Source organism: Egretta garzetta, unplaced genomic scaffold (assembly GCF_000687185.1).
Source record: "Egretta garzetta isolate BGI_Z169 unplaced genomic scaffold, ASM68718v1 scaffold57, whole genome shotgun sequence".
Taxonomy (NCBI): Eukaryota; Metazoa; Chordata; class Aves; order Pelecaniformes; family Ardeidae; genus Egretta; species Egretta garzetta.
The window spans coordinates 985,166-997,733 of record NW_009260180.1 but is presented as its reverse complement, the minus strand read 5'-3'; the positions used below and the strand labels follow the sequence as shown (position 1 = coordinate 997,733).

Sequence of the window (12,568 nt, the reverse complement as noted above, 5' to 3'; positions counted from 1 at the left end):
GCGCGGGCGGGGAGGGCGCGGGGAGCCGCCTCAGAGGGCGGTGTGGCGCTGCCTCAGCGAGGGCACGGCTGGAGGAAGGGTCCGGGGGCAGAACTGGAGGGTGCTGAAGCAAACCCCCTCCCCCCCGGGGTGGGGAATGGCTGATGGGGGTCTCTGTGTCCTCCCTCTGCAAGCGGGAGCAGCCAAGCCTCGCCCTCTGTCAGGCAACGCGGGATGGCAGGGTTCCTCTCGCTCTCTAGTTTCTCGTCTTCTCTTCCCATCGGGGTTTCCCTTGTGTCTCCCATTCTTAGGCTGAACTTTGGTACCTGTCAGCTGGTCCTGCCTGCCGGTCCCACCAAGTGCTGGCAGTAATCCCCAGTTAAGCCACAGCTAAAATCAAAGTGCTGTTTATCCTCGTGACAGAAACAGTCACTGAAGAAAAATGTCCTTAAACCTGCAAACATTACATACAGCCACTTTACCTATACACGCAATCTGTTCTGCAAGGCCTTTTTAACCTCTTCACAGGCTGGGTAGCTCTGCTGAACAACTCGGTTTGAATTCCTGTGTTTTTTTCCATCTCTCTCTGAAATCTCCCCAAACAACTCCCAGGCGACGGCTGAGGGGCTGCTCCTGCGTTCCTTCCTTTCCACCTCCTTTTCTCTGCGTCTTTCCCTCATACTAATTTACTGTAAGAATATACTAGGTTAAATTTCCCCAAATCAGCTCAACATTGAATATTCAGAAATGGCTAAAGCTGGTATGGCTATGGCTCAAGGCCAAGCAGAAGGCAAAGCTGAGGTAGACGGACTGATTTAGCTTTTGTTTCTTCGTTTGGAAATGAGCACCACTGCAAACAACCGTAATAGTCAGCTTGGCTATTCAAAATTAGCAGTATAGGTGGGGTTTGCTCTTTAATATTAACTGGTTTTTGCTGCCGTGACCAAATACATGAAGAACATCACACTCAACATTACGAGAAACCTCTTGGGAAGACTCAGTTCAGAAACCCCCCAAATAAATTAAGGTCTGGTACTCAGTAAATACTTGATCTTGCTGTGCAGAAGCAACAGAATCTGCAGATGTTACTGAAATGCTTTTGCAGACAGGGGAAGAAATATATCTGTAATGGACACCAACTAACTTACCAATCCTTGTCACCATTTCTTTGTCAGGAGAGAAATGCAATTCCTTCCTTCCTAGCAAAGAGCAACTCCAAACCTACCTTTTACTATCCCACCCCATGAAAGGGAAGCCTTACAGGACGCATTTCAGGGAAGCTGTGCCACCAACACCCCTGGCTTGGAGCCTCCTTGCAGCTCCAATTCCACAAGCCCATTAATGGTACTTCACTGACCAAGGCGCAGTGAAGGCGAAGTAAGGACATCCCCGAACCCCACAGCCTTTGAATCATGTTCCCAAGAAAGAAATGCCCCAATAGAAGCACCTCCACTGCTCCTTCCACACTGCCACGGCTGTCTGTTAACCTTGACTACAGTGGCCCTCAGTAAGACAAAGAAAACACCCTTTGCCTTCGCCTGTTGGATGATGCAAACCCACTTGCTGACCTTTCTGGGTGAACATTTTTCTAGTGTGAATGGGCCAGCTATGATCTCACTACCTTGTCAATGAAGAGGAAGTGGGGAAAGCCTTTTCAGTGTTTAATCAAAAGAGGGCTTTTATGCAGTCTGACATCAGGGGAAAACACAAGACGGCTTTCCAACCGCACTGCAGGAACAGCTGAGAAGGCTCTCCAAAACCGCTCCCCCTACCTTTCCAGCGACCCTCACTCTGGGCCAGCTACTTAATGGCATGAGCAGACATTCAGCTCTGAATGTAGGATTGGCAAAAGGTTCATAAAACCATCAATTATATCAAAGCTACAAGAGGATCTGACTCTGGAGGGCATAAATATGGATTCTGTTCAGAGATTTCTGGTGTGACAGTGGGGTCAGCCTACAACCTTTACAATGAACATCCTGTTCCTGCTTGACCTCTTGTCCTTTTTTTCCCTTCTACTTAATGACTGTTTGGAGCAGTCTTGGAGCTTGGAAAAAAAAAAAGTCCTCCAAAGCTGGCTGACGTATATTGATATTGCTGGTGGCAATATATTTACACAGCCACAAAAGCAGCTGCTCAGCTGAGCCTACTTTTAGCTTGCGCCCTACTAAAATGAATGCAAATCTGAAAGCACTAAAACCGTATCAGTGGACTGAAGGAGAAACTAAGATTTCTTCAACACCGTGGTCCCAGCAACGACATCCTGCAAAGCTGCGGCCGGTAGTGGAGTTTGCAGCTTCTCGGGAACCCTGGGTGTCCCCAGCAGCAGGGGACTTCGACAGCCAAACCCCTCTCTACCTATAACCTTCCCCATCACTGCGGGGGTAGGAACAAGCACTGGCTTGGCAATGTCACACACACAGGTACCAACAGCACGTTCACAATACACGGCTCAACTCTTCGCTGGGCATCTCCAGCTGCTTTGTACATATTAGTTGCTACACAAAATTAACTGGAAGCTGTACCAAACCCAAAGGCAACAGCGCTAGATATGATAACCTGAGGCACTTTGCTGTTCAGCTCCTACTCTGAACGGCTTAGAATTGTAGTGCTTCAACTTCCCCAGTTTGTTCTCAGCCCTCAAAATAATTACTGATCTCAACTTTTTCCTCATTTTTAATTGTTTCTGCAAAGTGTATCCCCCAAAGGAAGGGCAGCAAGCAAGTGTAAAATTATTTTTTTAAAGACTGAGGAAATCTGTTCAGATGTTTCTCCAGCTTTTTTGTGTGTGAAAACATTTTTCAGCTGTTCAAAAATGAAAAGAAAAAGAAATCCTGCTCAGATGCGAGCCTGTGTGTATGAAAAACAGTGAACTAGCATAGATGCAGTATTTTGTACTTAACGTGGGTTAACAGTACCTTTCTCAATAAGAAATCCAATGCAAGTACAGTGATTAGTACGTTGTGCTGGGCAATTTTAGGTTCAAGAATGTGTTGGGTTTGGTTTTTTTTTTAAATTCCGCTCTTAAAATACTCAGGGCAACAAGAACTCAGAGTCTTAACAACATAAATGCTAAGTGTAAGTCTAATCTCCTACACGCAGATGTAAATCAACATTACTTGTTTAAATACTGATAAAAATTAGAACACAGTGAAGCCGAATGAACATAAGAAATATTTCACATAATATTTACTGGAAAATTGCAACAGGGATTTTGTCTAATGAGTAAATACAGCATGAAGCCGTTGAGTCTTCTATCCCTGGGGTAAGATAATTTGAAACACATTTTTTCAGATCAAAAGTGTTATGTTGTCAAATATAAAAGCCCAATTTAGGCTGCATAATATTTAATTAAGAAAACAGCATTCCATACTGTGATTTATTTATTTTTTTAAGTCCAATGCCCCTTGAGTCATTTTATCTTCTTAACTTTAAGACTTGTACTGTGCGAGATCATGGGAAAGACACAATCAACTTTATTTTCATTACAAAAGAAGGAAAACCTAAAGGGAATCCTGTGAAAATCAAATCCAAACCCAAGATTTTCCAATGATCATGTAACTTGAAAAGACCATCTGCTCACTCAAAAGGGAGGGGAGCATTGTATCTCACCCTCCGGCTACGAGGATGGATAATAAAGACCCGGGTCATACAGAACAGCCACAAGAACGCCCAAAGTTTTGAGACTTCAGAGGACCCTCCTGGGGCTCTGCAGCCACCATGTGCTCACCTTGACGCTTCTGTGATGTATCCGCGACGGCTGGCATTTCACACTGCTGGTGTTGCAACAGCCAGTGCAACGTTTCACCTCCACGCAGGGTGGCCATATCAGGAAGTTGGCAGAGGTGGGATCAATCTGACTCCGAGGTATCTCGTATATAACCGTCCGTGTTTTGCAGACAGCCGGGATGGCTTCCTCTGCGAACACAAGAAATTCACACTTCCAGGTGAGCAGCTGCTCTCACCTCAGAGCACCCAGATACTTTACACCATCCACTTACGGGTGTCACCCTTAGCTGGCGGGTTGAGATGCTGTTCTCAGTTCCCGTTGCTGATTGGCAAAGTCGGTGCTGAGTACCGCTTGCCTACCACTAAACTGCGCGTGCAGGCCTTGAGAGAAGCTGGCCTCACTCCCAAAAGCCCAGCCCTAAAATGAAGGTACACAATGGCCCGGCTCCCAACATAGCTCAGAGCACAGACCATTAGATAAGACAGTTCTGGCTCTTTAGAAGTGACAGCAAGCCAGGGGCTTCTCCGGATTAGATGACCCTCTAGTACAGCTGCATAGCCACTGCACAACAGCAGCTGCTATGTTACAATATCGGGGCCATCACTGCACCCACATATTATCACACAAACGTGCAATACCTGGCAAATACCACCACAGAAGTTGCACTGAGGATATTTATATCACACCCACATTGGCCGAGGTGGGAAACAACCTGCGCCAGCTTGAAACTTCCGAGTCTTGGGTTTCTACTTCCAAAACCTTAACATCCCTTCATCAGGGAGTCTGGTCCATCAGCCATCCCAAAGTGCAACTGTCTTTTTTTTGAATGAAGTTATTAAAGCTTTGTACATGCTGGGTTTTATTTAATTTGTTATTGTTTGAATGAGGCAAAACCACAAGATTAGCATGACCGAAGAACCTGCCGTGTATTTTTCAGCTAAACCAATAACCTTCTGGGCTCAGATAAGGAGAGCTTGTAGACAACTGTTTCAGCCACATGAGGATCAGGAAGAGTGGCTCTGTGCTGCTGCGTGATGCTGCCATGAAAAATCCAAACCATGTATCGTTCTCAACCTAGGGCCTGCCTAAGAAGTCAAGCTGACAATTCACAACAGCCCGGAAAATAATAGCAATCGCAGGGACAGCTTGTTGGTAAGCTCTCAGAAGGCAGCTTGGATTTTTTTGCCTTAGAATGGACGCAGCGATAGCTTTGGGTTAGGTGTGTCAGGGAACTGGAATACTGCCTGCACTTCTTCAGTTACTTCTGAAGTACAAGAAGTTCAGGCCTGGCCTGTGCCTGTAACATGAAAATCTATAGACTTAGTTTTGATAGAGATACTTTTCAGTCAGCTAAATAGAGTGAAAATTCTTTCCAATCCCCAATACCATGAACTCAAGAAAATTAACGGTTCCAATACTGCAAGATAGCTGGCAACTCCTACAAGTTATTGAGCGTATCCAGTTCCCAGTGACTTTTATGGGGAGGCATTCAACACCTTGCAAAGTAAAGTGCCAAGTGTAGCAGACTGTTTCAGAACCGCTGTTCTCTAGAGGCATTCAATGTGACGAGCGCGCTTGCCAATTCACACTGCAAATCCATGCTGACAGCATGCTGTGCTATCTACTGCGTACCACCGTAGCTTCAAGTACAAATGTATTGACTCTGAATTACCTCTAATAGATAATAAGATCATGGATCTTTTCCACGGTCAAATGGAATGGCAACCACTCAGATCTAATCAGATGAACAAGCATTGCATACAAATCCTATCCTAAACTTCATTAGCATCTCTTTAAATTCATATTTGGGCTTTGTTGGATCACCATCATTGGTGTTTAATAAGAAGAAAATCCCCTGTAAACATGCCTGGTGCCCTATGCAATGATGGAAATGAATGCCCCAGCATTTCAATCAATGGCTTTTAATTTTTTGGATAAACTGGTTTTTTCTTTTGAATAAAGAGTCAAGCTGTTTCCTTTTGTGGAGCTTCTGTACTGAAAACTCTACCAACTGTTGATGTTTTTTAAAGCACACTGCTGTAGTTGTTCCCCACACTATGAATTATACATTGAATATCACAGCATTTTCTAACCAAGGTCTAGCTTTCTAACATGCTGCAACAAGAAAGTGAATGTAAAGAATTTGTGCTTGTCTGTCTCCTATGGACATCCTCCAGAAGACAGCTTCTCAGGCAACGGCTCGTTTTGCGCAAAAAGAAAGGCAGAAACTAGAAATGGCCTTTTTCCGTCGTGCATGTCACATTTTGTCCAGTAAAATGTCCCGCTTGGCTGACCAAAAGCACCCCCTCTGTTTTTACTCCCAAAGTACAAATAGCTTGTTTCTTACCAATGCTTCTTTTTCTGCGAATGGGCACAGGACGATTCTCTTGCACATGTTTAGCAGAATGAACACTGTAAGATCTCAAGTTTGTTTCTGAAACATCATCGTATCCTAAAACAGGAAACAAAATATTAAACCTCAGCTACGTTATTCGCATCATTGACTCGACAGTGCTGTCCCATACATATAAATCTGCGCTGTACGTACGCACAAGACCGAATCCTGCTGCAATTAGCCTAATGTAACTCCTGCCAACACAGTTGTAAGGGCATAAGGCAGGGAAGACACAGACGTTGAATGTCATGGATAAGCATGCACAATTCCAATACCCGTTTTACTGAAAGCTCCCACAAACAGTGCGCACTCTGTGACACACAACCGTATCTAAAGGAAAACAGTTGCATTTTTATGTGAAAGGCATAATAAAGCTTTTCTTACTGGAAAGGTGTAGAAATAAGAACAATAACATTTCACGTGAAATGTTTCTTGCAAGCACTTTTTCGAAGTTCTGGCATGAGGCTGCGGTAGAAAATATGGTATTACACACCCCACAGCAACAATGCTGCCTCTGTAACTTTTCTCTTGCTTGGTTTTCAGGGCAGTACCAGGACAGAATCAAAAGCAAGAAGTAACTAGCATGGGTTTCCTTTTAGCCTCTCTGTTGCAGAACAAATCCCCTGTGAAGTATCCTAACCTTTGGAGGGGCATCTGAAGCTACTGCAAACTCTGGGACTGCATCCAGGCTTGTCTTGTTCCCTAAATAAGCCTACCACATGGGTTAAAGGGCCATGAGAAAAAGCAAAGATGGAAAACTTGGCATTTCATTTATCACAAAAAAACAACAAAATAACTGCTCCAGCTATTTGGTTTTGTTAAGTGAAGCAGTCCAGGTCGTGTCCCATGCAGTGGGGTTCTGAAAACGACAAGCACAATCTGCAAACAGGGGATCAGGAAGTTGTAAGCAAACCGAGGACCGCATACGGATTCCAGCACACCAAAACTAAGGTTTTCAGCACTCTGCTGCTTGGAGTGCCCTCCATAGCATCACTGGAGAGTTTCAAGGTTTCACTGCTGGCTCCAAAGAAAACTGTGATGTACACTCAAAAATGTAAATGGTTATTACCAGCACTCAATTACCCTCTCTGCATGCTACCAACATCCTGCACTCCTCTGTCTTCTGCACTGTCACGCTCCCCGCTTCCAGCTTGTTTTGCATCCATAGTTTGCTGTGACTCTGGAACTTGTTTTATTCTCAGCTTTACTAGTAATGCACATCATAAGGGTCTGCTCTACAGCTCCTTTTCTCCTCCCTCCCTGCCCTAAAGAGCATGCAGCTGGTGAAATCACCTGCAGAACCTGGTAAGACATGAAGTCAGTGGTATCTTCAGCACCTTAGAAAGAGCTCTGTCTTAGAAAGCCTCAACATCTATCTTTGCTCCTTGGAAAATACTGTCGTAAGTAGCTAAGAGAAGATGAAGTGCGAGGTCTGAGAGGCAGTGCCAGGATCACCCACTGGTCCTGTCTATTTACCTAATCAGCTGAGCAGATCCTTGTCTGAGATAAGCCAGTGTGAAATCCAGACTCTCCATTTACCCAAAAAAGTTGGCTCCTACTTCCTAAGTAGAGTGCTTGTTTCCCATTGATTTCAGGGGAAATTTTGGGACCTGATTAGCTGATAGTGGTCCTTATTTGTGGTTCCGGTCCTGTAATGTAACACAGCGATGACTAATAGATTATATTTCTGCTTTTATTTACCCCATACCCCAGAAGACTCATCTGGTGGGGTAAATAAAACGGCTTGCCTGAGATCCCACAGGAAGCTTGCGACTGAGCTGGGGAGCGGAGCCAGGTCTCCTACATCCCATTCCAATGGCACCAGGCCATCCACCTGACCCCAAAGGGTGTTATGCAAAATGAGGATCCGTTCTGATGTTCCTCCAGCCTTCTTCCGCTTCCTCACGCCCAGCCACCCAACATCTCAATACTGACCTCCTTGCCGGCCACTTGGAGTTGTGACAAGCTCTCCCTCAATTTGAGGCAACGAAGTGATACTCAAAAGAAAGCAGCATGAATTCTGCTCAGTGTAAGATCCAAGCCAGGCTCAGAGCAAGAAGCGTCTCTGTCCGCATGCGAACAGTGCTTAAAAAAGATTAAACACCAAACTAATGCCTCTAATCCGAACTGCTTGGTGGGCACAGACATCTTGCTGAAAAGAGAAACCGCCGATGGTGCCAGCTGTACGGCAGGCCCGAGCCACAGGTCCTAATCCCACATTCAACACGCTGGCATAGCTCCCTTCTAACATGACTGATTTCTTGCTGTCTTGTTTAAAGAAACTGGTAAGACTAAAGGAATAGTATGATCAGCTAACCAATATGTTAAGCCATGTGCTTATATATAACTGCTCAACTCAGCTGCAATTAGCCATATTCTATCATCGTGTTTATAAAGCAAAATGACATGTCGAGGAGCATGTGTTGCTTAGAAGATGATTTCTAAGGTGAAGAAGGCCTCTGGCTCATACTGTATCTCACTGTCTCGCTACATATCTTAGGCATGTATATCATTTCGTAAGTTCATGTCTCACTGTGGGGGTTAAAAAAAGAGATCTACACAGCTAGCAGAGCAGACTGCAAAACAAGTTCCAGTCAAACCTCCATGTGTTATGCAACACAAATTGTATTATTTCTATGGACACGGCACCAATGTGGTTTTTTTTTTAATAAACAGAATTATGGAGCACATGGCTGCTGCCAGAAGGCACTATAATGCTAAAGGCACTCGGTGTCCCCCTGACCCCCACAGGCATTTGGAAGGAATTCCATTTCCCAGTGAAGTCAATGGGAAAATTGCTGCACTTCAAGCCACATTTAAGTCAACAGGACTGAAAAATCAGAAAATCAGCTTTGAAACCCACACTGGACTCTGGATGTGTGGCCAGAAGACTTCCCTTTATTTCATTAAAACAAGGATGCTACGGTAATCACAAATAGCACTCTCTAGTTTGACTTTAAAGAAGGCTGATAGCTAATTTGCTAGCTAATCTGGCAAAAGGATTGCCAAATGAATCACGCCAGAATTTGCACCCATTTTTCTCCCCAATGTACTGACTTAGGCACATGAAGTTGCAGGATAAGGTGTTTCAGCCCTTAGCAAAGGAAATGGGAGTTTATGGGCTTGGCACCTCACAAAATGAGGCTTAGAGCAGAAAGCTTAGAAACGGTGGTTCTCAGTTTAGAAATTGAACACTGCTTGTCACTAAGTGAAGATGGAGGATGCTGTACGGAGCCAGATTAATGCAGCTCTCTTAACGTTTTAATAATAAAAAAAAATGTTTTCATGGCAGCCGATCAAGAAATTTCTCTGTAATCTTTCACGTACTGACAACATATCAATGATGGGTAGAAAAACTCTTGCAATTAGCCTTGGTCAATCCATTAATGTAGTTGAAATTGTTCTTTTTTGTCAAACTGGCATTTTTCCACTGGGTCGTGGAATACGAATCACAGAGTCCCTGTGACATTCTGCCAACATGTGATTACTCCACTCCCTAAATAAGCATGTGGAAAGTATCCCAAGACTACTGTTATTTTATATTTATCAATTTATACTATCGCATCGCCACCTCCTTCCCAATTCATGTGAGGTACAATCTCCAATATATGCAGTCTTAACACCAACCCTTCTAGATGTCACTTTGATGTGCATCCAAAAAGTACAGGCCCAAGACTTCCAGTACCAACAGCAGCAGCTTAGGAAATTCTCATTATCTCTCTCTTTTTTTTTTTTTCAGGAATTCAGTGTAAGGTACAATAAACCGAAATGGTCTGTCTTACAAATCGGTCCTAGAGCCAGAAAGCCCAAGGCAACGTCAATCTGTTTGTTTGATCTTCTTTCTGGCTGATGCAAAGTATGCCCTTCTGACATCCAACTGCAGAGATAGATGTCATTAAGTTTTCAACTTTGATCTATTAAGGGAAATATAAGTAGCAGCCTGCAAGATCCTGTTTTGTTTAGGTTTTTTTGCCTCTACCTAGATGTGATCAGCCAGCTGTAAAGGAGGAGGAGTGGTGCCTCTATCTGTCTCAGGGAAAAGCCGGGACACACACATGGCAGATGCCCACCTCCCGTCATGTTTGAGGTGCAAGGAAAGCTAACACACCGCGTTGTCACATCCTTCGTTTGAGCGCCACACCAAAAGCCACAAAGTCAACAGGAGATTTTCCAATAGATTGAGCTCTGCAGCAATCTTCACGCTTCTCCATGAAAGTACACTGTTCATTTAGAACGTTTCTCCACTTAACAAAAGCCGCTCTGCTAGTTCTTAATCACAGGCCGTTGAATTCACATGGCCTAAGGTGACCCTGTGGTCGATGCCCTTAAACCATGCAAAGAAGCAGGCTCAGCCCCGCGTTTCCCCACGCAGGGAGATGACTGGGGGAAAATCTGTTCCCAGCGGGAGGCAAACATAATAGGTGATGAAATGAACTCTCCCTCCCACAGGACAGATGGGAGAGGTGAAGCTCGAGGAGAAAAAACCGCGCTGCTAAGCCAGCGAGAACTTCACAGGCGGAATATAGGAAGTGCCCCCGTTTCAGTGATTTAGTCTGTTAGTAGTAAAACTGTACTCTGCACGCTACCGCTGCCTACTTCCTGGGATCACGCGTGCTTTCTGTCTCAAACAGGGTCAGACTCCGCTCCCCGTCACGCCGACGACACTCCGTCGCTGCCTATGGATCCCAATCACAGCAAATTAATAAAAGACCCTGTTTTCTGATATAAACAGCGAATTGTCGTGTTGCCTTTACAGGGATTTCTCTTTGAATCGGACATGTGGCACTGGGCTCTGACAAATTGGCCTGGATTTTCTTTTTTGAATACAATGATAAGCTCCATGTTGGGTAGTGTTTTTCTTTAAGTAATATGCCAGATGGTCTGGGGGTGTGGTTTCTAATTTTATGAAGGGGGTTATCAGTCATCTCTGCGCTACAATATAGAGACCAAATCTGTCAGAATAAAAGAAAAACCTGCCCACTCTGACTTACAAAACTTACTTTTCCAATTAAAAATATGTGCTTTGCATTGCAGGAGAGAAAACGACTGATCTTCCCTCATTTTCCACAGATTCTGCCTTGTTACTCAGGAATATGCGACATTTTCTGCGTGCACGCCTGATCCTGCAAACTCTTCCCCTACAAGATCATTCTTAATTCTCGAGTCCACCCACTGAGTTTAAACAGGGCTACTCACATGCAGAAGGACTGGCAATACCTTGCACTAAAATGAGGGAGAAAATAATCACTGGAGTGTTTTTATCCTGGGCCTCAGTTTAAATCAGTACACGCTATAAAACCAGAACTATATCCACTGCACAAGCCCTCAGTGAACCAGCCCTTCCCTGAATGCAACGACAGCCCTAAGGAAATACATTTCAGAAATGCCATCTTACCCGGTGACAACTAGAAAACATTTGATTTGCTAATCCAAGGCAATAGTAAATATCGTAAGCAGGCCCGATCCTGCTTACTGAAGAAAACCTGGTAATTCCAGTGTTTGATTAGTCACTCTGATAAACCCTTGAGAAGAATTACTCATAACAGTGAAGACCGCAGGCCTGTGCCCAGAAAATGTAAGTGCGGGTAGTAAAGACTGGCTACTCTCTATGAAGATCCAATCCTGCCCGTGTAGCTCAGAAACGGAGCACACAAGCAAGAACGGGGTGAAAGGCTGAATATTCGGGGCTTTTTTTTTAATATTGTTTGCGTTCATGTCTTAAGGCATCACTGTTCCATGTTGAAATAATAAAATATTTATGTGTCTTGTCTCTCTCATGGTTTCTAAACTGAGAAATTGCACGAAAACAGCAAAACGGAATGCTAAACTTGTGGCTGACCTCTTCAGTTTTTGGCCATGCGTACTCTGGTTAATCTTTGCCACCAGTTAAATAATTATTTTCTGAAATAAATTTCTCTCCTCTGACACATCCACTAATTTATTCAGCTCCCGCCGTTGCTCCACTTCCCTGCTTGATTCTCTTGCAATGGAGCCATGTGAACTTTTGCTCTCCTTGCAAGTGGTATTTAAAAACGAAGCGTGTGCTTGTTACACTGGGGTATTTGGAAAAAAAATAATGGATGCTGGTAGCGACAGCACACTGCCTCAACCGCGGCAGCAGCATGCAGTATTTTAAAATGCTAGCGCTCAGACCCAGCCCTTCTGCAACAGCAGCCAAGCCTTCCACCGAGTTCACTGGGAAAAAGATTTTAGCAGCAGTGCACTTGTCTGGTCCAAAACAGCCTTCAGTGGGGAAATAGGTATTGCATCCCCCTTCCCTGTTGTGAAAGCTGCCTTCATTGCAGTGACAAGCAACAACGACGAAGCACTGCTCTCCAAAAACATTAAGCCGATGCCAACAAATCTGGTAGTTAGTAATTAGCCTCTATGGTAAAGTCTTGTGCAAGAGAGAAATATTGCCGTTTTCAGTGTAATGGGAAACCGTGTGCTCCCTAATCACACGA

The 12,568-nt window shown here is 44.4% G+C and overlaps 1 protein-coding gene across 1 annotated transcript in view; it reads right to left on the bottom strand.

The window, feature by feature from the left end:
* Window positions 1-12,568, bottom strand: part of PDGFA (platelet derived growth factor subunit A) — a 20,753-nt gene that overhangs the window by 5,996 nt on the left and 2,189 nt on the right. The window contains exons 2-4 of the mRNA XM_035897228.1: window positions 6,380-6,434; window positions 6,057-6,161; window positions 3,710-3,897 (exon numbers count right to left, since the gene is read on the bottom strand). Of these exons, the coding sequence (XP_035753121.1) occupies window positions 3,710-3,897; window positions 6,057-6,161; window positions 6,380-6,434 (348 nt within the window). The remainder of the gene's footprint in view (window positions 1-3,709; window positions 3,898-6,056; window positions 6,162-6,379; window positions 6,435-12,568) is intronic.